The following is a 25,126-nucleotide window of genomic DNA, read 5'->3' on the forward strand; positions in this document are numbered from 1 at the left end:
GTGTGGCTCTCAGCTGCCGAGGCGGATGATGATGATGATGGCGGAGCTGGTTCAGGGACAGGCCTCGGTGGCTCAGCCCGGAACGAAAGATGACTTCGCAGACACGATACGCCGGGTCAGACAGGTAAAATGCTCTTCAGCGAACACAAGTGTAGTGCTTTCGGACCACAAACAGCGTGTTTGCATGCGGAGCAGGGCGGTACTTTGGTCGGGGCACCCCGGACCCCCTACTACAAACACTCCTCATGTACCCAGCAAGCTAGCAAGCTAACGTTAAGTAGCCGAGGCAGCATAGCTGAGAGGACAGATTAGAGTTTACACGAGACAGAAGACGCGTGAAGTAACCGTGTCAAAGCTGCCAAAACGACCACATAAACCATGTTTGACGCGAAACACGAAGGCCTCTTATAATGTCGAAGTTTGTGTAACTTTAGTAAGTTAAGTCGACACACTGCAACCTGTTGTCAAGCCACAGAAGTTGCAGTTAGCTTAGCTTGCTAACTTACTATCACAAGTTTGATACCCTGCTGTTTGACCCGCAATGTGACTAAAGCTAACATTTAGTTTAGACATGAATCCTGAACCACAGAGCTGCCTGACACGCTGTCATAAAGTTAGCTTTACTATAACCGGCTGTTGCCCCGGTTAAAGACTCGACTGAGAGCTTAATCAGTGATCACATGTAGTACTACGTTTAGACTCTCCTATTTCCCTTCTTTAACTTAGTAAGATTGTTTATAAAACTTATAGCGTTTTTTTAATCTTATAATAATAAATGTGAATAAGCTAGCTAGTAGAGCTTGTGTTAGCTAGCTAGCGTATGTGGTAATGTGTGTCCTAAAGGTGCTGACACACCAAGAAGATCGTCGGCCGGTAAACGTCCGTCGCCCTAGTTTTTGCGATGTGTCACTCACCGCCGGCCCCTTGTCGGCTTTTTTCCGGCTGATTCAACATGTTAAGTCGGTGAGAGGAATCAATGTGATTGGCTGTTCAGCTAAAGTGAATAGTGCACGAGAAGAAGCACGCAAACTGAAGTCAGAGAGGGCACACAACATGTATGATGTATTATAAGGCACACACAGAAGGCTCTTGTAATTTTCCATCTTACCTGATCAATCCAATAAACATAGGGTTGTCAAAAGGTTCGAACTATTGGAATATCTATTTTTCGCACATTATGTCCATAATAGGGCAAAAGTACGAGATAACGATACATAACTATGTATGTAGGTATATTTAGTTCAACATAGACATGTCTTTTAATAGATCTACATACCTACACATTACAAAATAAAGATACAATTATGTCCTATACCATAACACTTAATTAAAAGACTGTAGACCCCTCTGTCTTTCTGTACCGTGGTTGGTGCTAGACTGAGAACTGATCCCCCAAGCAAGTTAACTAGCCAGCCGGCGGGGCCCCCACTACATAAGTAAAATTTAACAATGTTTCATTCGCACACTCTTCTCACATGGTAGGAAAGCACATTGCTATGGCCAGATGAGTGACAACTTTGTTCAGCTCATTTTCTGTAACCAGTGTATCATGGAGGCATGTTTGGTGGAATTAGCAAGCTAGCTACAGTGTTTCCCAAAGTTTGATAATTTAACTTGTGGTGGTGAGTAGCGCAGGATGGGACAGTGCAGCGTGTGATGGCTGGGTTTAGTAATAGACTAGTCAAAGGTTTATGAACCATTTTATTTACATATTAACCAGACTAGAAGATGAGACAGATGAAGTGTGGCCTATGATGTGCTTTGTCAATTAAATCTGGTTGGTTTGTCAAATAAATGTTATGATTCAGCAGATACAATACCCGATTGACGTTACCCAGAGCGGAAATATTATATGTATTAACAGCTTCACCTTAAAACCATACTATGATCCATACAGAAAGTTACATGTATTTATAAATCGCAACACTCACGGCATGTCTCCTCCTAACTCCTCTTAGTGTTTTAATCTGTATTTTGGGGGTCTTAATAGCGTTAAACACGCTGTTTTGTACCATACATGTCTGTGTTGCACTCATTAAGATCTCATCTGAACAGATTTCTTCAGCCAACTTAATAAAATGACGGGTTTTATTCGGGCTTGAGTGCATCTATACGGTTAATAGGTACGGGCACGGAGAGAACGGGAACTGAAGGCCCGGTTAGCAATGATTCTCTCCGGTTAGCGGTTAGCTCCAGTTAACTCCATTATTACGATCAGAGCAGACTGCTGCAGAGAGGGTGAACAATCAGACTTATAAATGACGTTCAGGGAGCTTTCACAGCAGTGTGGCTGAAGTGTTTCTATGGTTTATCAGTACAGTTAGCCAAATGCCAAAATGCCACTAGCAGCATATGCTTCTACTACTGACGTTAACGTTAGCCTCTGAGTCTGAAGTGAACCGCTGACGCTGTGTCATGCACGTAACGTGCCACTTTACGAGGGGGAGGGGCTGGAGGCCGCTGGTCTGTGTGCTAACAAATTACATTGTTGATTAGGGGGGAAAAAAATATTTTGGATTTTATCTACGGATTTTTATCTACCCTATTAGGGCTGGGACGATATGCTTTTGTCTCAATTTGATTCTGTCACGATACATGGGTGCCGATTTGGTTTGTTTTGCGATTTTCATTCATTGCGATTCTAGAAGTATTGCGATTCAATAGTATTGAGTATTGCGAGATCTCGTCCCACCGCTGTTAAAGTTCTCTGAACGTCTCGTCCCACGAGATCTCACAAGATTTAAACGTTGATATTTCTCGTCAAGGTTAAAAGTTGTCTCACGATATCAGTACATAATACACAAGTGCAGAATTACGTCGGTACTACCGAGGACCAATGCATAAATCAATCAGTTCCAAATATCGGTAAGTCAGAGCACGTAAGCGTGAGCTTCTCTGTCCTCTCTGCATATTTCACAGAGAGCGGGGCTCAGCTCCGACACACACATACACACACACACAAACACAGTGCAGTGTAAGAAATGAATAATTTGATTTAATAGGTTGTAGGGATGGGTTTGGGAGGAGAGGGACACCACAGTTATTAGGTCTGAAGAAGTTAGACAGGAGAGAAGCCATTTGAATTTGTGGCAAAACCTTTCACAGTGCTAATTTTTCATTTTGTGACTGACTTTCGATTCAATAAAATACTATTTTTCCAGTCATATTTCATCATTTTAAGTTTTCTTTAAAATAGTGTTAAAATCTCGTCTCGTGAGCAGACTGTCTCGTCACAACCCCTATAACGTGGATTTTCTGCTTTTTCTGCTTTCACTCTGTTTTGCTGGAAACTGATATGTAGTCGCTGTCGGCGGTACTGTATAAACAGAAAATATTTAGGTCAAACATTGGTTTAAAAAAGAGAAAAAACCTATCAACCTACCTGGTCGGGCTGCCCCAAGTAGAACCTATGTATGTGAAACGCTGTAGCTAACTAGCCTTCCGGCCGCAGCGGTCTGTTGGTACTTCCACTTCCCCACCGCAGGGAGATTTCTATGTCGAGAGAACAAATGACAGCCCAGGAGAACAACAATCTGGCTAACTATCTCCAGGGTTTTTCCTGACTCAGCAAGAGCCTTTGGGGGGGGGGGGGTGACTACGCAAGACAGCAAGCATGAGTCTGTGTTGACATATTTGACAGAAATCTATGCATGTGCCTGTCATTTTTGACAATTTGCTTGGGTAAATGAAACTCCAGTTAACAAAACGGCTTAAAAATGTAAATACTACTGGTAAAATCATCGGGGAAGTCCCGCACAGCGTCGACGTTGGACGGTAAAACTGAGAATAAGCGCTTCTATTTAAGTTTATGTTCTGCTCGTTAGTAAACTGCTATTAAGGATTTGAATTATTTCTCAATTCATATCATTTTGGCACTAGTGATTCTCATTTGGGACTGGATAAAACCTCTTTGGGGGGTGCCAAAAATTCTGCAATGCTGATCTCCGTTGTTTGCCGTCGTCGTGACGGGGAGTGAAGCAGAGGGACCGTTGGCTCTGTGCTGCTGCTGGCTGATTCAGGAGAGCAAATGCTGTTTTGTTATATGTATCATAGGAATGATTTCTATATCCGGTTTACGTTTTTTGAATGACAAATACATTACTGCTGACTGCTGCCATGGAGAGGTATTTCCCCTCACGCAGGCGTTGAACGTACATGCTAGTTGGCCTTCAATTGTAATCTTTGTGGTGTGTTCAAGTGAAACTTTTTTTGCCAAAACGCAGGCGTCGTGAGGGGGGGGATGCCACAGTTGGCCTTCGTCGCCACTAGTTCTTTGCCGTCTGCTTGGTGTGTCTGCACCATAACAGGCAGCGTTGGAGTAAAGCCATGTAATGTAACGTCATCTGTTCAAATAAGCCCCCCTCCACTCCTCCTGTTGAGCACACTTGGATTTTTCCATTGCTGCCTGGAAAATAAACAGAACAAATATAATTTAAAATACAATCTGCAGTTTTCTGCTCTCCGGTTTACCTGATATTGCTTAGTTTCAGGTGGTGGCTATAATAGAGATGGTCACTCTAGTTTGGCTACCATTGTCAAAAGTAGAGCTGTAATAAAAGATTAGTATACCACTGACTGCTGTTAAGTGTGTAAATTGGACTTTAGTCATACAGCTACCAGTTGAGCTTTCACCGATGTCGATTATAACCTAGATATGAACGAATAGTGTCCCTGCATGTTTCAAGCCATAATTCATACAATAATCAAATGTGCACAAATATCTTTTTATAACAGATAGAGTTTATGCTCATTAATGCTCATCATTAATTATGCTCATTGATAATGCTCATCAGTAAATTGGGAAATATAGCTACCTTTTTTAGACAAATTTTAAATACACCTAGATACAAACATGACATGTACATGTCACTGTCCATCAGTGTCTGTCATGATGCTTTTAAATAGAGTGATATGAGACTAGATATCGTCTTAGATTTTGGATATCGTAATATGGCATGATTTGGTAGATGTCTTCATTCGTGTCGCGAAAGCTCAGAAAAATGTACCTTGTTTCGGAAAAAATGACGTTGCTTTATCGCCGCGTAATATTGTTCTGTGTGAAAGTACTGCCGTGCAAATTAATTGCACAAAAAAAATGCCCCCAGTGTGTAAAGGCCTTTAGTGTTCAGAATAAACTTAGTGTATGCTGATGGATTTTGATTGATTTTGATGGAACTGCAACCCCACACCTGCTTTCTTTTCTACCTCCTTATTTCCATTTCACCCCTCTCACTTCCACTGGTGGGCTCCGAAGTAGATAATCATCCCTGAAGCTGATGGAAGACTCTTAATTGCCGTCACTATATTTTCATATTGTGAAAGAAATTCTGGTCAGGCACAGATGTCAATTTTGTGTAATTTTCTGAAATACTATACTTTTGTATGGAAGCAGAGGTGGCAGATTATCGGGTGGTGGAAAATGCTGTTGGCGCTTCATGCAGCGTAACTGAAGATTTAAATGTCCATCACTGCAGAAGACGAGTATCTACTTTTAGGTTGGAAAGTTGATGTTTTTGAAAGTAGACATAGATGGGTTTTTAGCTAAGCTGTAATGTAAATGAGTGCACTCTTCTTGAATTCATATGCGAGGATTGGATGCTTTCATCACTATAGGAGAAACAATGTGTGTCTGCGGTGGCCAGACATGTACAGGCCAGTGACTGTTCCCTGGCCTAATTGCGTATCGATTGTTCCTCAAAAGTAAACGCTGACTAAAGGTTTAATAATATGGTTCTTGCATGATATGACTAGGGTAAGTTAGTACTGCCGTTGTTAAGGTCAGTCTTTTTTTTCTTTTTTTTTTTTTATTCTGATGGAAACTGTGTGATTTGGCCATCCCTTATCTCTTTTCTCTTATTTACCTTTGCACAGCTACATACCCTCCTACTGCTTCTTAAAACAGAATCGACAGCCTACACTAGAATAGTTCGATAGAAACGATATGCGATATAAACGATACAAAATTGGCCTACGATAGAGATTTTAATTATATTGCACTATTGCGATAATGCATGTTGATGACGCAATCTACCCGCGAAATTTAGAGCCACAAGCTGCAACAGGGCCCGGCTGTTACACATCATCGTCATCTTGAGTAAACATGGCTGACGGAGGAGCTGGTGAAAAAGACCGGTGCTCTTGTTGGACTTGGTTCAGATTTAAGCTGATATAACGGACCTGTGGTCGAGCCGTACCATGGAGCCTTTCATCAGCCTCACAATTCACTATGTAATGGACGATTGGAATCGTGTGTGTGTGTGTGTCAAGGTTATTATAGTTTTGCATTTTTTGCACGTTTTTATTTCGTTTTGACTTTTTGTTTTCAAATTCAGTTTAGTTTTAATTAGGTTTTTAAAGCGGATTTGCTAGTGGGTTATTTGTCGGGATTCAAAAAGATCAGAAAAAGTATTGTGTAATAATAACTCAACAAAAACAACATACAATTTTAGAAATATGTATTCACAATGTATTCAACAATAACACCAGTACATAAAATGTAGCCTACATATGGTCATAAATATGTAAACAGTCTACACAAGACGCAGTATGTGTAAGTGATGTGTTCCAGGAAAAAAAACCTAAATAACCAACAGACTAAAGAAGACCTCAACAGGTGTTTTCAACTTGAAGTCAATCGAGTCACACAGTTGTGTAGACATCCCAGTATCAATCCACATATTAACCCATGCTTCCTCCCGCTTTTGGTGCTCCTGCGTATTTACTAACCAGCAGCTGTCAGGTCGCCAGTGAAAGCCCTCCTGTAGTGTTCTCTGTCATGCTGCCTGGCCCTGTATCCATACATCCATGCCCGTAACGTAACCGGGGTTAGCTTCGGGGAAAGGGGGCTTTGCATTCTCCTTTACCTTGTTAAGGTAAGCTAGGTTAGCCTCCTAGCTTGTGTGTGCTTCTCAAATGTACTTTCAAATTCGTGGGATTTTTCCCTGTAATAAATTGACCACATATTTTACCACCTTCCACTGCAAGGCGCTTTTATCTGACACCGTCATAATCAAATAGGACTGCCGATTTCTTTCGACTTTCGGTACTGCTATGATGCCAGGCGAGAGGCACGGAGCCACGGACATGTTGTTCAATTTGACGTGGAATGTCGGAATTTCTGGATTCCCAGTCTGAAACTATACATGTCTACGGGAAATGTCATGGTCGGAGAGATATAACGTTATTTGCTCTATGAGAGATCGACAAAGACGAAAACTAAGGACCTTTACTCGATTATTTTAGTTAGTTTTGCAAACGGACATTACAGTTTGTTTTTTTGTAATGCCTCGTTTTTATTTTTGTTTCAGTTAACAGTTTTTTCCCACCTAGTTTTCGTTATTTCGTTTTCGTTAACGATTATAATGTGTGTGTGTGCGCGCGTGTTGCACTTTTTACTGTCTATGGCATGGCACTACTATAAAGAAACTTTTATACTTGAAACATTTTCTTTAGTTGATGTATATGTGCTAGAGGTCGACCGATATGGGTTTTCTCTGGCCGATGCCAATCTTTAGAAATCAGGGTCAGCCGATGGCTAATAAATGCTGCCGATTTATTTTGGCCGATATGTGCTTGAAGTGACTGTGCGAGACACAACAAGACGCAAGAATTCACGAGGGGAGGGGCTGGAGGCAGCTGATCTGGGTGCGCTGTAAAAAATGTCACCTATTCATGTTTTTAACACTAGGCTGCCCGCAGATGCGCCTGCCTATTAATTTGCTTGATATACTGGGATATTGGCCGATGCCGACTATGTAAAAAAAAAAAAAAAAAGCCAAAAATCGGTCGACCTCTAATATGTGTCTTATACTGGAAGTATCTTCTTTTTATTAAAAAAAATATTGTGCTTTCATTTTGCACTTTATGTTTTCATTTGAAGTATCTGTGCACTACACTTGGAAGAATTTTCTTTATTTAAAATAGCCATGCCTAATACTGGAAGTATTTCCCTATTTCACAGTATCTGTTCCTTTATTAACAAGACACCAGTTTTCATTTCATTAAGAGAACAAAATGTTTAAAACCAAAATGAGTTACATTAGGCTGCAGGTAAGAAACTTTGTTTGAAATATGTTTTTATTTAAAGTGCCCATATTATGAAAAAACACTTTTTTTCTGGGATTTGGGGTGTTCTTTTGTGTCTCTGGTGCTTCCACACGCATACAAACTTTGAAAAAAATCCATCCATGCTGTTTTGAGTGAGATATGGTTTCTGAATGTGTCCTGCCTTCAGTCTCCGGGTGAGCTGTTCAAAATCGGCACGGAAACGAGCTTGCTAACTGCAACCATTAGCTCGTAGCATTAGCATGCTAACGCTAATACTAACGCTAGCATGCTACCTCGTTCTCAATAGTAAAGCACTGCAACAACAACACACAAGTTCACCATAATCTACAAAAGAACTACTTACATGTGCGCCCTCATTTAGAAGTCTCCCCACTAATCCTGCCTTGTAACTGACCGAAGTTGGAGAAACAGCTTTTCTTTTACTGTCTATGGAGCTAGCTAGCTGACATGATCTACATCTGAGCTACTGCACATGTGCGAGTGCAATCAAAGATGGTACAGAAGAAGAAAAGAGGTCTCACTCTGTAGCTAAAACAGAGACCAGGTGAAAAGAGGATCTGCAGCAGTGAGGGAGAGCGGTGCAGTACAACAACAATGTTTTTTGAAAATTAAACCATGTAAACCTATTCTGTTACAACCTTAAAATACAATTATGAACCTGAAAATGAGCATAATATGGGTGCTTTAAAGTATCTGTCCATCTTTGCCTAATACTGAAAGTATTTTCAGTACAGTGTCTGTTCCTTAACTAAGAAGACACCAGTTTTTCCTGTTCTCTGCATCTTGGGTGGCATTTAAGAACCAACGACTTGACCTAAGTTGTATAATTAGTTTTGCACAATAAATGTTCTCAAAGCTACATACTACGTTTCTGTCTCTTTTAAAAAATAAAAAATAAAAAAAATAATACATTTAGCAGTTTGGCTTTCCTTTTCGTCTATGTAACCTGTTCTGAAATGGTTCTATTATAATTTATATATCGTTATCGCAAGAGGCTGCAATGTATATGGATTTTAGGCCATATCGCCCATCCCTAGCCTACACTTGATTTTAATTTTTATTTATTTTTATAAATATAGTTTTAGAATTTTTTTTTTTTTTTTTTGTGTCATTGTTTTAGGTAGCAGTCATACCTGTCGTAACTTTCTGGCAACTCATCTACTGGCAAATCCAGTCCTGTTGAGGAATTGACATGTGCTGTGGTGATCTGTGTCATTTGTCAGTGAAAGCATAACAAAATGAGTTTAGTTAGTGAGAGCTGGCACATGACGGATGTTTCAAGGAAAGCACCAGCGTCAGTAGTCTCAACAAGAACTGTAGCAGACTGCTTCAAGCTGCTGTAGTAATGTACAAAGTGCAGTTTTCAGCTGCTGACAAATAAATGGCACTCTGCAACAGATGACTTTGTCAAGGCCCAACTTTACAGCAAACTTGATGCTTTTAGCAAGAAGAAAAGTGCGAATTTGTCCTTTTCATGAAGGGTTGTCTTGGAAAAGAAATGTATGTTCAAAGAGATAAGAAAACTTCATCGCATATCCACTTTTCACCCTTATTCCATCTGTCTTACGGTTATGTGTCTCCAGATGGCAGCCAAGATGGGAGGAGACCAGATGCCCAACATGAACAGTTCCCCTCCAGTCATAGACCCCTCTCTCTACGGTTTTGGAGGCCAAAAACGTTCACTAGACAATGGAGGTAAGCTTTCAGTATACACGCATACAAGATTCAAGATGTTTGTCATTCCGGTTATACAAGTACAATAGTGTCAAATACTTTTGCTGGGAGGCTCCGTTAAAGAAGAATCATGGGTGCATGTCTACAGAATATTCTGGTATATTTAAATACTCAAACCACACTCTGCTGCTTTAGCTTTTATCCTGCATAACATGTATGTGGGCACCTTCGTGAAAACACCATTTTGCTACATAAAAGCTCTCAATGTTTAATCCCTCACTGTAGAAAAGTGGCCGTCTTCTGACTGTTCAAACTGTGCGTTTTTTTTATTTATTTTTATAGGTTTTGCTCCAACCACCCTCGTTTCACTTCGTTATCCAATCTGACATGTTGCCATTTCTGTTTGGGAAAGGTTGTTATTTTGCCCTAATCAATCAGTAGCAAGTGACATGTCTACCAGTATAATTTTCAGTTTTCAGACACAAAATCTACAGCAGTGGTTGTTTGGAGCAATTACCTTTTTTTTTTTATTATTAAATGTTTCATGTAAATTAAAGAAATATGCCAAGTTTAAGTTTATTTCTGTAACTTAACATTCAACCTGTAGAGCTGGAATCTCAGCCACGCTTGGTCACACTTGGGGCGTTTCTCAATCTGTGTTCTTCTATTGACTTGTGTTCTTGTGTCCCTGTGAAACGTCATCTCGTGTTGCCAAAGTACTGTCCCAACACACAAGTTCGCATTTCACCAAGAACAGTTAAGATTCCCGGAAATGTTCTTGACACGCCCATTTTACCAAGGATGCATTGGTTGGTAACTTGTATGAACTTCGCAGCACCCGTATCCCAACATTCATTTCGGCATTCAATGATGGTCGGGTTTCCGGTACATAGACAGCCCAAAAACAGGACAATTTTAACAATTTTCGCCATCTTATTCATCACTAAATTCACTTCTGAGAACATTTTAGGTGGAGAAATGAATGGATTAGATTTCGAATATAGGCAGTCTTGTGAAAATCTTTGCCGAATTGACGAGTTTTCGGAGCTCCATAAAGTGACGCGGCCGCCAGCTTGCGCCTGCCGAGGCCGCTAGCTCGTTGTTCGGACAGTCACGCTCAGAGACCCCGCTGTAAGCCGGAGGTCTTTTAGACCTGTCCCGTAAATCAGAGGCTTTTATTTCGCCGTTGACTGATCGTTTGTTTAAATATCACAACACGTCCATCATAAGATTAATGGGAACCTGTGGTTAACTGTCTTTTCGGAGTTAAACTCCACAAGCGCGCGCGCGCACACACACACACACACACACACACACACACACACACACACACACACACACAGTGCAGAGGAGGGGGAGAGAGAGATACCCGTTTCTTTTCGGGAGACTTGTTTAAATTATGCCATAGGCTATACATTAGATTTAGTATTTAGTTCATATTCTTTTGATGTATTTGTTTTCTGATTTATTAGAAGTTGAGTTTCAGTCTGTATGATAAATTAACAGTTGTACATAAAGTGGTAACGTGCTATGACATGTTACGTAGACTAAAGGGGAGACACCAACCTTTTATAATTTGAATTGCTAATTTCCATCGGTTGTCCCTGGGCATATACAGTGCACTACAATAATATAGAAATGATAATTCCACATAACACTAATAGGAACACATAGGACACGCCAGTGCATATGCCTACTTATTTTTTTAATTTAAACTGACTTAAACTTATACACTAATAATAGTAGGGATCGCGTTCCACTCTTTTGAATAAGTAAGGGGTGTTTGAGCTAAACAATAAAATTAAAGCTCAATTAGTTTTATTTTTCAATATTATTGCAATAGTTGTAACATTATGAGGTTTTCTTGTTTTAATACAAAGTGGTTTTTATTTCTAGCTGTTATTTTGGAGCCTTGCAGGTAGCCTCTGTGCTGGGGGTGTTGAGCAATAACAGCAAGAAGGCATCGTCTCAAACTGTTAACGGCGTTTTCTGTGCTTGTGAACTTGCGGGTTCATTCTTCCAAGAACAACCGGCAAGAACGTTCTCCCCAAGAACACAAGTCCGTTCTTTGCATTCTTGAGATTGAGAAACACCCTTGGTCAATCTCAGCCTCACTTGGTCATAATCACAGCTATTTTTCTGGCTCTGGCAGATGAAGATGACAACCCTTTCTTAATCTTGCCTACAAAATTCTGATTGGTTGTGGAAACAGCACGCTGAGCACAAAACCACACCTATTTCATTCAGAACAGAAATCTGACATGCAGCCATTGAAACGGAGGTCTTGAACCAAGCTACTATAAAGTTGTGAAAATGTCTTGCACATGTAACCATACTAGGATTAACCATACTATATATGATATAATTGGGTTATTAATCATAACTATTTTCAAGTATTTCATACAAATATTACACACAGGCCTAACCTAAATTGAGGCCCCCACTGGCACATTGTGTGGCCGAGTACAATGAGGGGAAAAGCTTAATAGAAACTTGGAGGCATTAAGAGGTATCTACTAAGTAACCTTTGTATTTGATACAATATTTTATGAAGAAGGAAATTCCTTTTGGCGACCACTTGACAGACCATACATTTGTTTTTTGCACGTGTCGTCGTGTTAATTTATTCATGTAAGCCCAAACAGTAAAATGATATTACTAGACAATAACGGACATTTAGACTGAAAACGACTCTGGAAGGATTATCAGATGCCAAAACACTGCACAGTAGTTTATCATTCTTTTTACAGTAGTCATAGCTGGCAAAAGTTGAGCCGGCCTCAACTTTTAATGGCCAATGGTCTGAACGTGGCTCATCTCATAATTTATTGACCTTTTCATACATTCTCACAAATTTCTCACGATTTTGAGTAAAGTCAATAAAATTAGTAAAATGTGCATAAAATATACAACATAACAATAATTACAAATATTTGGCTTATGAAAACATTTCTTCAGTGAGGACTGTCACCGTGTTGCTGGTAAAAAAAAATTTTTTGTTCTAAGAAAACTTTCCTACTTGCAATCATACCTATGAACTAAATTAAATAACAAATCAGTTTGAGGATTGTACAAGAGTGGGAAAAGTATGCCAAACAGCTAGTCTTCCCCATATAATAAACGTGTTTGTCCCTTTAAATAATAATGCAGTTTGACTTAAGTAGTATGTGGATTATCTTTTGTAAAAGTTTGTTTAAATTCAGTGTTAACTCGCCAAAGAAAGTGCTGTGTGCATTTATTTGCTCATAAAATATTTGCAAAGCTGTGTTCTTTTTTTCTAAATTTGCAAAGTTTAGATTCATTTACTTGCTAGCAGTCCTCTTTCCTGCCTTTGCAGGTGCATTGCTGTTTGTTTGTGCATTACCCCTATCTGTAGATCAGGAATATCTGGATCTGGAAGTATGAAACCATTGGCAAAAATGTGTCGCCCACTTGCTTGTCTGTATGCATGTGCATCCTCGTGTACCTACCTGAGATAAAAAATAAACGCATTAAAACATTGATCAATAGCGTTACTAGTGGTCAGCGACTCCACAAGGCACCTTTTTAAGCTTAACTTTACCTTTTAGTGAGGGATAATAAACCACAACAAATGCAATCTGAATTGACAGCCATGGTTTTGTGTTTTTGTGTTTGTATGGAGTAATAAGTAAAAGTATCTGATACTGCAGTGTAGTGAAAAAAGTGTCACACATAAAGATTTGATCCATTTCATATCCATAAAGTGGAAACACTAGTCATTTATCCTGTCCTCCTCTTATCTTGTCACAGTTGTTTGTATGATAGTTCAGCCCGGAATGCATGGCTAGATAAATTATATGCCATTCTGGTTTAGGTTTGTTGATGCACTGTTGTTTGCAACAATTTGTCCTCAGTTTTTCTCTTTTCAAGGTTGTCCCGGAATATAGGGGAAATAACAGAATGTTGTAGTGCTGCAGTTAGCTCTCAGCATTTAGTTATCAAATGTACAAGTATACAAATGGACTCGAGGCATTCCCATTTTATTTTAGGGTCTTGTCCCTGTATGAATGTTGTACACCTCCTGTTTTATATTCATAGTTGTACCATTCTTAAGCGTTAACCCTGGTGCATTTCCAGAAGAAGTGAAATCAGTTCAAACGACCATAAAATTGATTTCAAGTTGCTAGATATTAACTCGGGTGTCCGTGGCACCACATCCTCCACTGACCCTGCAGGACCCTTGCTTGGTGCTACCTGTCAAAATCCAATTCGGGACCAGCAGCCACTGACCTGGCTGCTGCCTCTCTTTTCTGAACGGCTCTGATTGAAACACTCACTCAAACACTCACCAGCCTGATTACCATGCTGGTGAAAGCCCCCCGCTGTGGGTCAGACACGAACACAAAGGATTGGCAGGACCATATCCATCTGCTCCTGTCCCCTTCAGCCCACTCATTGTTTTTCATTTTTGCTGCTTCGTCACTTTCACAGATATTTCAAATATTTTTTAAATCATGATCTCAGATCATTTCTCACATGTTAATTCATTTGCTTTCCTCTCACTTTTCTCAGTAGGGAACCACCTTGGTGCAATGGTACATCAAAGGTGAGCAGAGCAAACTCATTTCAGTTTCTGTTCATTTTAATGCACTTGGATGTATTCCTAGTATTTACTCTGTGCCTCAGTTAAGTACTTTTGAGATCACGTATTCTGTATTTTACCTAACAGCCTAATTTTTTGCAATTAACTTGCTTTTCATTTGCAGACTATTTCCTTGATCAGACATCAAAATGTATATCTATGAAATGTCAGAATAAATGTTAAAAAAAACCCATCTTATCTTTTAAAAAACGATTATAGTGTATAGTGCAACAGAGTACAAGTTGACATTCAAATCACTTACTTTGTCCATCCAACAGTCCCAAATGAAAATATTTTACTATGATAAAAATCATCAAAAAAACACTTGAGAAGCTGGAACCAGCAAATGTTTGGCATTTTTGCTTAAATATTTGTCAAATTTTCTAGAGCTGAAATTGTAAGTCAATAAGTTAATGAACGGTAAATAGGCAACAATTTTGATCTGTTAAAGGGAATGTGGATATTTGCTGGTTTTTGTCTTCTTAAATGATAGTAAACTCAATATCTCTCGGTTTTAGATTTCAACATAAAAAAGCAATCTGAATAACTCAACCTGGGCTCATTTTTAAATATTACTGACATTTTATAGACAAACGCTACATGAAATAATTAATCTAACCATTAGTTGCAGCCCTAGTGCACAAGTTGGTTTAGAGAAAAGTTATTTTTAGATGTTTCTTGCTTTTATTTCCATTGATCAGCCAGAGTTATTGATCATGTCCTAATCTCTCCTAGGGCTCTTGCTACAGAAGACTTCAAAGTGCCTGATAAGATGGTGGGATTCAGTAAGTAGCCCTTCAGTTTATTATAGTCTGTATTCATGTTTAACATGTAATCATCAGTATTGACATTCTACTCAGTTTTTGGGTCACTGCTTAAGGCCCCTGTCTAAATTCAAAAAGGCTTAAAAACTGGCCTTTTCTCTCCCCCTCTTCTGTAGTCATTGGAAAAGGAGGAGAGCAGATCTCAAGAATTCAGATGGAATCAGGTTGTAAGATCCAGATTGCTTCAGGTAAATTCTAACTAAACACATGATCTAAGCCCTCTGTTTCTGCTTGATTTTAAGTGTGAATTTTAAAGAAATCCATTGTCTCCTTAGAGGCCAGAAACATGTTTTAATGAGGCATTAACCACAAACTGAAATTGGCAGTAGAATCCGGGGCCTTTTTAAAGACTGATTGTATTTCTCTGAATGTGCAGGCATGTTTGGCAATAGTAAATTATCACAAAGACTTTCATACTTTTTACTATTCCCACTTTTGAAATTTCATGACATGACAAGTCTCTCTTGAGAATTATACTGCATGTGTCAATGATATTACCCGTCTAAATAAAAGTAAAACAAACATCCCCCTACTATGGGGTTCTACTGGGTGCATAAAACCTCCTTATATTTTCCCCTTTTGATACCAACAGCCAAGATAACATCACTCACATCAAGTTTGTGTGTTAAAGCATTTAAGTATACTGTTGACTACATATTCTTGTGTATCTAAATCTGTAGTATATTTTTATTTTGTTACAGAAAGTGGAGGCATGTTGGACAGGCCCTGCACACTGACTGGGAGCCCAGAGAACATTGAGTAAGTCTCACCTTTCAACTTTGACAGATTTACTGAAAGTGTGCCCTATTGTTGTGACACGGAGGGCATGAACTCAAATCTCTTTTCACATCTCCCCTAATCATTCACTGAATCACCTGAACACCTCTTTCAAATTTGACAAAGGAAACTGACACAAGTGTTTTTGTTTATAGTCTGTAACTGTGGTGACAAATGTATTTCTTGCTCCACCTCCACAGTCAGGCCAAGAGGCTGTTAAGTGAGATTGTGGAGCAGTGTCGGTATGGTCCAGGCTTCCACGGTGACATGGATGGCAACAGTTCAATCCAACAGATTCTTATCCCCGCCAACAAAGTCGGCCTTGTCATCGGCAAAGGAGGAGAGACCATCAAACAACTGCAGGTCTGGTAGTAGACCGCACTGAATGTATAGCAGTTACAGTAAAATTGTGCATTTGACAACCGTACTTTTCTAGTCTGCCCTTATTCTTTCTGTTAAACATTTGATGCACCATCATTGTTGACATGCAGACTGCGCTATACACAGCTCTACAATTGTCAGCTGATGAAACCTTGTTCTGAATTGGAACCAGCTACAAAGTAGTAAGGACCCGGTTCTTTTATCTGTATTTGAATAAATCAGGGAGTCAGATAAGAAGATCAGAAAATATGGTTTTGGTGTAATTTATGGTCTACTTACTGTGTCTGTGTTTGCAGGGGTGAGCTCTAGGGATATCAAGATCACGTCTTTTTAAGCCTGATCCGAAAATGAGAAGCTGCTACGAGAATGTTTAAATGTTTTGTGTCGTGCTCTAATAAGAGATGAGATATAACAGGTTTATTTCCCTCGGCTGAGGTGGACCAAACAGTACAATTCTATAAAATATACCTGTATCTGCCCAGTTGCGGCTTTGTACACCTTTAGTTGGCTCCTCACCCCACACACTAAGATTTAACATAATTTCACATCCTCCATAGGTATTCACCTTCTGGTCTAGGTGGCGAAGATTACATCAAAAATAAAACCTGTTCTTTGAGATGTTGCAGAATAGAGTGAATAGTTTTTTGGGCCCCAGTTAACTCTTTGGTGTGTGTTTTCTGCCTCTGTCTGATTATACCCCTGCAGGAGAGAACAGGAGTGCAGATGATCATGATTCAGGATGACCCCATGCCCACTGGGGCAGACAAGCCCCTGAGAATCACTGGGGATCCCCACAAAGTGCAGGTCGGTCTAAGAGGAGCTCAGAGTGTACAGCTAGCTTTCCAGTTTACACTCAATTTTACACATTTTATGCCTTCAGTGTTCCACTCAAACATTTGGAAACCTTGTTTGTTTTTTTTGAGAATTTCAGCTAGACATTTGTTATGCTTCACATTCTTTTGTTAAAATGCTTCTTTTAAATAAATATTTTGATGTGACTTTCAATCTACTTTAAAGCAAGCCCGTGAACTTGTGGTTAAGCTCATCCGGGACAAGGACCAAGGAGACTTCAGGGTTGGAAGGGCAGACTTTGGATCCAAAATGGGGGGAAGCAGTCTGGATGTAAGTCATTTTTTTCCCCCTGCTTTTTAAATGCTGTACATTTAAGATAATGTAATTTTATTAATCTACATAAAAGAATATTTGTAATCTTTTCTGAACTCTTCTGTCTGTCGTCGTCCAGGTGGTTGTGCCCAGATTTGCTGTCGGCATCATCATCGGCAGGAACGGAGAGATGATCAAGAAGATTCAGAATGATGCAGGGGTCAGGATCCAGTTTAAACAAGGTAAGAAGATAAAACACAACCTAATGTAAGCAATTAAGTAAAGTAGAAATGTGTAATCGCTAAAGCTGGTTATCCTGTTAATCGTGAAACGCAACAGCATGTATCGTGCACAAAAAACAGATGTGTCGTTTGTTTGGGAATAGAAACAAGTTTGACCTTGCCTCGTCTGTCTTGGTGGCAATCTGAGTACTTGAAGGCTGATATAAAATGTTGAGTGATTGAGCTCCAGGCAGCTTTACAATCATCAGAATTCATTGGACAGATATTTATTCCAGTCCAATAATTCAATTCAGCGTTTTTTCCTTCAAATTTTTTCCTAATTCACAACTCTTTCGAGCTGTAAAATCCAAACCTGCAAGCAACTATAGAAATATCACCAGCCTTTTGCTCCTTTACTTAATGACTTGTATTTAAAGCACTCAAAAGTACTGTAAAAATGTATGATATCTTAGAGCCGTTAAAGACCTTTTGTGTCCCTTGTATTTGTCGTCCAGATGATGGAGTCAGTCCTGACAGGGTTGCCCAGGTGATGGGTCAGCCCGACCACTGCCACCATGCGGTCCACCTCATCAATGAACTGGTTCAAACTGCTCAGGTTTGTGTTTCTGCTTTGTCCCTTAATCACTCCACTTAATTAGTTTTTATTTGGAAATTATTATATATATATATATATATATATATATATATATATATATATATGTATATGATATATGTATATATATATATATATATGTATATGTATATGTATATATATATATGTTTTTTTTTTTATGGATTCAAAGGAAAGTGCCATGGTTAAATGAAAATGTCTGAATTGGAAGCAATTTAGGGAGCCTTAAACCTTTCCAGAAAACTGTTTTTAAAAAGCCCTGGTTCCCTTCCTGTAGGAGCGAGATGGGTTTGGAGGAGGTGTGATGGGACGTCGAGGGCGAAGTGAGTCTAACATGGGAGGCTCTGGAGGTCTGCAGGAGGTGACATATGCAGTACCTGCTGACAAGTGTGGACTAGTGATTGGCAAAGGTAAGCAACATGTTTTTATTAGTTGATTTAAACACATGTTGCTATAAGCACTTTACTGAACGGTTTTGTTTGTGCTTTGTATGTATAGCTAAGGCTTTTTTGCTCACTTAAAAGTTGCCGGGAAGTGGTGTGCGCCTGCACAAGAAAGAAAGTCTAAGAAAAATATTACAAAGAGAATATGAACAGTCTTCATAAGAGTATATCCCACTCACCAGATTGCCTTTTCCCTTTTAATAACTGAATGCTGTTTGGTGTTCTGCCGCTGCGTGAAACTGATGAGAAGAAGGGGGTGACTGACCACCCTTCTATTCTCTCTCCAGGGCTCATGTATACAGCACAAGTGGCATTCATTGGCTTCACTAAGGGCTTAATGACGGGGATAATGCGTGTAATGTGACATTAATTGTTAAAGGTGCATAATAACAGCCCTCAATCATGTGGAAGGCTGCCTGGCATCTAATGAGGGTCTTTCAGCCCAATAGAGTGCAGCGAGGGAATGAATAGGAGGAATTAGCTTATTGGCTATTCATGCCCACTCTATTGCCAGCTATTTAAAAGTCATTGACCATTGCATTGGAAAGAGTGTGTGTGTGTGCGCGCAATTGTGGGTGGGTTCGGAGTGGGCCTCTTTACCTAAGATAAAAACATGGCAATAGAAATGTCAAGTGTCTTTTGTGCATGTAGTGGTGCGAGGGAAACAAATAAACCTGGGCGTTGCGTCCCCTTTCTGTGCATTAGCATATGAAGTGGGCGAATATGGTGGAGATGGCGGTGGGTCTGGGTGCTGTCAGCCGTCCCTTAAAGGGTGCGGTGATTAATATCTTTACGATGCCATATGCAGCCCATTGCCCCTCTGTTTTGACCCCCTACACACACACACACACACACAGACACACACAGCTTGATGAATCAAGCCACCCACCAGTGCAAGAGCCGTGACAAGCATCCTTTAACTTCACACATGAATTTTGACCTAAAAATATGTGAGTAAACTCAAAGGTTCACTTACTAGGTTTTCCAGGGCTTTAGGTCACATCTCACAGTGGATGGAGTTTGCTCAGTTGAAAGTTGAAATGTTCTTGAAAGCTCTGGAAAAAGTGGATAGTAGAGTGCAGTAGTAGTAGTTTGGAACATAGATTTCTTTGTCAAACTACTGCTTCTAAGGTCAAGAATGAACTTCTACACTATACCCTTGATGACTTAAAAAAAATTGTCTTAGCTGTAACATTAGCTAAACTTGATTTCTCACATATCTGTACTGATCTATCCCTTTAGATGGGTACATTTTCTTTCTTCCATTACTACTGAAAAATTGGAGCTAAGTGACTAAATGATCTTGCAATGTTAAACATAAACTGACATGCAAAGAGAATATACTGCAAGTTGGGACAAAATTAAATGTTGGGTTGGTAGTTCAATCCCCAACTCCTCCTGTCCAAATGTTGAAGTGTACTTGGGCAACAGATGGAACCCTGAATTGTGAAGTTTTTCTCTGTGCATGCGTGGCTTTTCTTTGGTTTTGCTCCAACAGTTTTTAGAAACATGCAGGTTAAGTAGATTGGTGACTAATAACCGCCCGTAGGTGTAAATGTGAGCATGAATGGTTTTCCTTCCTGTGTCAGCCCTATGATTGACTGGCGACCTGTCCAGGGTGTACCCCGCCCCTCGCCCAATGACAGCTGGGATTTGCTCCAGCCCCCTGCAACCCTCTAAAGGATAAGTGGATAGATGGGTGGATTGACGATTAATCAAAAGGGTACAAGGCAGAGCGAGCTTATAAGAGCACCTTATTAACACAGTGAAATGTATACAAACTAGACTTTTTCTTTAGGTCCATCTGCTATAGAGTTATTTGAGTTTATCTAAAAAAAACAATGGAGGGGAACCAAATTTATCCTTGAGGTCAAACCTAATTCTCTCACGGTCGAGGGTACTTAACATGTCTTTACTGATATATATTGATATTATGAAAAATACTCTTCAACAATGATTTCAACCACTACTGCACACCCCTATTCTGATGTAAAGCTGATGTCATATTGGTACATTCATGAGTTACACATTCTGGTAATGTTGTTTTCCCTTGAGGCCTGAGAGTTTCTTCCCCACCAGCAGCTAACCAGTCCATTGGCTTTGACTTGAATGGAGTCACCAGTTGCACTTTTGTATCCCCTCCTTTTCTCCAGCTCACTAAACCAGTCTCATTAATAAGGCCCGTATTATCTGCCCTCACTACAGCCCAGTCCATGAAATGAATAGTCAGGGTCTTCATTGCTCTCTGCTGTCTGACTAGAAGAGCTCATAATGGCTTCATTAAGGCAGAAGTTTCATTTGGTTGACAATGGGTTAATGGCCCATGTGCAGTCTGTTGGCAGCAAGGAATAGGCTACGGGAGGAGGAGAGGTTTTTGATGAGCGTTTTCATTCGGAGGTCAGCCAGGGTCATTCGAGTGTCAGCCACAAGTGAACAAATGTGTAATTGATGTTGGGACAGCCCTGGTGTCCCCCCGGGAAGCACCCTCAGCCTTTTTCGTTCAGATGGGTATTGTGGAGGGGGGTGGCATCTATATGCCCCCCGTTTACTCCCTCCTCTCATCACAGAGGACAACACAGAGTCAAGAATGAAAAGGGTAAAAGAGACAAACGATATCCCAAAAGGAGGATACGCTTCAATTTTGGCCCTTTTCTCCTGCTAGCGATGTTTAATTTTTCCCTGCTGGTGTAATTGCTCTCCCCACACGTCGGGAAGCTGGCATGTGATGCAGCAGAGGGGGAGGTGTGCAGGAGATGTCTCCTTTTGTTTCCTGATTTGCATGGATGTTACCACAGACTGGTAGATATGTGGTGAGACACAAGCCAGAGTCTTGATAAGGTAGCACTATAAGTGAGTCTGTGTGATTCCAGTGAAAGGAAGTCTGGCTTAATGCTGCATTCATATCATATGGGATGGATGGGGGAAAAAATCAGACAATGACTTTCACGTCTTCGGACAACTCGAGACATTTGTATGGTTACAGAAAGTCTGCATTGGACAACTTTCCTACGTCTGCGGACAGCAGAGAACCTGCAAGGTCTCCTTTGTCTACGAACGGGGCGTGTCTCCTGTCCTCGTGGCATTGTCAAAAAAAAAAACCCATATAGCTTTAATAACTTCAACATTTTGTCCACACCGGGGCTAAAGATAATTCAGCAGAGGCAGGGATATATAGACCAGGAAGGGGGAAATCCCACGCAAAAGTCGATTGGAAGAAAATTTGCCATTTTCACCAGTTCCTGATTCTTAAATGTGAGGATTTGTTGTTGTACTGCGTCTTTTGTCATAGTTGACCAAAGTTTTGGATAGTTGGTCAGTCAAGACAAAAAATTTGAGGACGTCACCTTGGGCTCTTGGATAACTTTTCTGTATTTTCATACATCTTAGACCGAGAAAATAGTCTGCAGCTGAATCAATAAAAATAAAAATTTGTTGCAGCCCTATTTAAATATTCCTTATTTCTTGCTTCTTTTCCAGGTGGAGAAACCATCAAGAACATCAAAGAGCAGTCTCGTGCCCATGTGGAGCTACAGAGAAACCCACCGCCCAACACGGACCCCAACGTGCGCATCTTCTCCATCCGAGGCACCCCACAGCAGTTGGAAAAGGCCCGCCAGCTGATCGATGAGAGAATTGGGGTAGGTGGTCTGGCTCGGTCCCAAAACACTATTGTCTGGCCTGATATTCATGAGTGCACATGTCAATGTGGAGAGCTGCTGGGCTTCTGTAGTCCTGGTGGCCAGCAGGATGTCACCAGAGGTTAAACATAAAGAATCCATCAAATGGACTTAATGGAGTGCATCAGCGCCTGGCCCTGCCCTCTGACCTTGCCTGTTGGCTCCCTTTTAAACACAAGTGTGGTCTCTCACTCGCCTCCTCTTCTCTTTCTCTGCTCTAGGGCCCAGGAATAGGGGGCAACAGCAGCTTCGGTATGAATCCCTACAACCAAGGACCAACCACTCCTCCTCAACAGTAAGCCTCATGTCACATTTTTATGTATTACAAGTCAAACACATACTGATAAAGTGTAATACAGTGTCTTCAGTAGACACTAATTGTCAAGTTTATTGCTCACATTGAATTGTTTGTTTATTTTGCATAAGTGGGGCTCAGACGTTCATGCCAGGAGGATGGGGCACAACTTTTCAAATATGGCAGCCTCAAGGCCAACAGGACCACAGTAAGTAGCATGAACTCTTGTAGCTGCTAAAGCTACATAACTAGATTGTAATATAAAAATGCAAAAAAAATTAAGAAATCTGATCCTTTCCCAGCAAGATAATTTTGGTCGATGAGAGAACAAAAAATATGTAAACAAAATTAATTTTGTTGCACATAAATTTGGCTCTGTAAGCACGGCCAGGGAGTTTTGTGGTGCTGCAGTGTATTCAAAGTCTTCAGCGGGCTGGGGTGAGATGGTCACACTCCCTGTGGGTAACCACCTCTTTCCTATACGGACAGATTTTAAATTGGCTGTCGATGGAAATCATTAGGAAACGGATGAGAGCAAAAATAGGAAAAGCAAAGCCCACTCTCTGTAACTCTAGTGGTGTTATCTGTGTCTGGTTTCAGGTCACAATGGATCCCAGACGGGCCAGATGGACTGGGAGCAGTATTATAAAAAGCTAGGTAAGAGACATATTTTGTTTTAATGTCCACTTTATTCTACAATCGTGTTCCATAGAAGTTTGAATTTAATTCTTTGTATGTAGATTTCATTGTTTGTTCACACAAGCCTGATGAAATCATGGATTTATTTACCATGTTGGAAAGATTATGAGCATAAATCCTGCTTTCGTGTAAAACCCTGGTCACTAAAACAGTTTAAGAAAAGTCAGAAGGGAAAAGCTGTATTTAAGATTTGTATTGTAAAAATGACAAAATTGAAACTCTTCTGTTTGTTTTCAGGTCAGCAAAACCAAGCTCAGAGCACTGCTCCTGAATACAACAAAGCTTGGGGTGAGTATTTGTGGAAGTATTTTATTATAAAAACAAACTGATTTGAAGTTTAAACTCAAAGATACAGATGTGACTTCATGTTCTTGATTCCTGCTGTACTGTTATTTACTGTTTTTTGTTGTTTTTTTTCCTCCCCTCTTCTTCAGGCCAGACAGCTGGCCCTGCATCTCAGCAGACCTCTAATCCTGACTACAACGCCTGGGTTGACTTCTACAGACAGCCAATGGCCTACTTCAACCAGGGCGCACAGCAGACACAAGCCCCGGGCCTTCAGGTGAGAACCAACTGCCTCAATGTTTACACAGCTTTGTTCACAGTACAGATCAATCAAGGTAAGGCTGGTATTTTTTCTTTTTGTCAGCAAATCCCATGAAAGACCAAATAATGTTAGTCTGTTTCTCAGTACTTTCTGACTTTGGCTCTCCGCTCTAAGACCATTGGTTCCTGCTGAAGATAAACGAGTAGAGATGCAACGGGTTAGTTGATCGACAGAAAATGAATCGGCAACTACTTTTGATAATCACTTAATCAAAGTAATTTTCAAACAAAAGTGCCAAACATTTGCTAGGTCCGGATTTGCTGCTTTTCACAGAATCCGTAAGTCCCTAAGTGTGGCTCATTGATGTGTCTTTAATAGTTTTTGGGCAACATTGGAGCTCTATGGCACACTTACTTATTGGATTTGTTGACCATATGAAAATGTGAAAATATCACCAGACTTTTCCTTTTAAACTCCAAACAAATGTCAGTGGAATGAATCAGCTGTGATGTGGGAGATATTGTGAGAAATGGTGACAAACTGGTTTTATTCTCCAGGATCATTAAGAGAAGACGCCCAGGTGAAAGACTTGAATCACTGAGGATGAAAACAACCCTTTTTTAACAGAGGGGGTTCTAGATTTGCAACGCCTTGAAGACTTTTTTTCTTAGTGAGAAACACTAGCTGTAGAATGACTTATATGATAAAGTAATATTTCTAAAAAATCAGGAACAGTTATTTGTTACTAAATGCTTGTGTACACTGTTATTTTGGATAGACAGTATCGGGGATCCCTTTTTGGACTTGAGAGAGCTGCTTGTTTTTCTATGTTTTCCTGTCTTTGACTCAGATTGTACCGCCAAAATGAACCCAAGAGTTGTAACATTTCAAAAGGCAATATGATCTATTTTTTCTAGTTATGTTGAAATGAAACCATGATTATGTGCTTAGCAGTCTTGAATACCATTTGTCCGATGTCATAAGATGTTTAAAAGGGTGTGTTAAAATGTTTTCTTTTACATAATTCAGTGAAATGAAACTGTGATGTTTTGTTACAGGAAATGTATTTTTGTTACAAGTTTAAAAACATGGATTAATGTCAGCCAGTGGCAATAGTTCTAATTGAATCCCTGTTGTGCATTGTATGCTGTTTTTCATTGTCATTTTATTGTACTCTGGTTTA

At 40.1% G+C, this 25,126-nt stretch overlaps 1 protein-coding gene across 1 annotated transcript; it reads left to right on the forward strand.

Moving 5' to 3' along the window:
- fubp3 (far upstream element (FUSE) binding protein 3) lies at positions 1–25,126 on the forward strand. Its single transcript, XM_078271223.1, has 19 exons — positions 1–124; positions 9,651–9,762; positions 14,275–14,308; positions 15,080–15,129; positions 15,285–15,356; positions 15,870–15,927; positions 16,146–16,308; positions 17,032–17,130; positions 17,344–17,448; positions 17,570–17,672; positions 18,167–18,267; positions 18,560–18,692; positions 22,203–22,363; positions 22,624–22,697; positions 22,829–22,905; positions 23,298–23,354; positions 23,634–23,684; positions 23,831–23,958; positions 24,501–25,126. Exons 1-19 carry the CDS (start codon positions 26–28, stop codon positions 24,507–24,509), a joined length of 1,686 nt encoding a protein of 561 aa, XP_078127349.1. The 5' UTR covers positions 1–25; the 3' UTR covers positions 24,510–25,126.

This window comes from Sander vitreus, chromosome 16 (assembly GCF_031162955.1).
Source record: "Sander vitreus isolate 19-12246 chromosome 16, sanVit1, whole genome shotgun sequence".
Classification (NCBI taxonomy): Eukaryota; Metazoa; Chordata; class Actinopteri; order Perciformes; family Percidae; genus Sander; species Sander vitreus.

Bases quoted from the DNA above. Each gene is read 5' to 3' on its own strand.
- fubp3 (XM_078271223.1), top strand. From the start codon at position 26: ATGATGATGATGATGGCGGAGCTGGTTCAGGGACAGGCCTCGGTGGCT. The intron at 9,763-14,274 runs GTAAGCTTTCAG...CACTTTTCTCAG, and splicing joins ACGTTCACTAGACAATGGAG to TAGGGAACCACCTTGGTGCA. The intron at 14,309-15,079 runs GTGAGCAGAGCA...AATCTCTCCTAG, and splicing joins GGTGCAATGGTACATCAAAG to GGCTCTTGCTACAGAAGACT.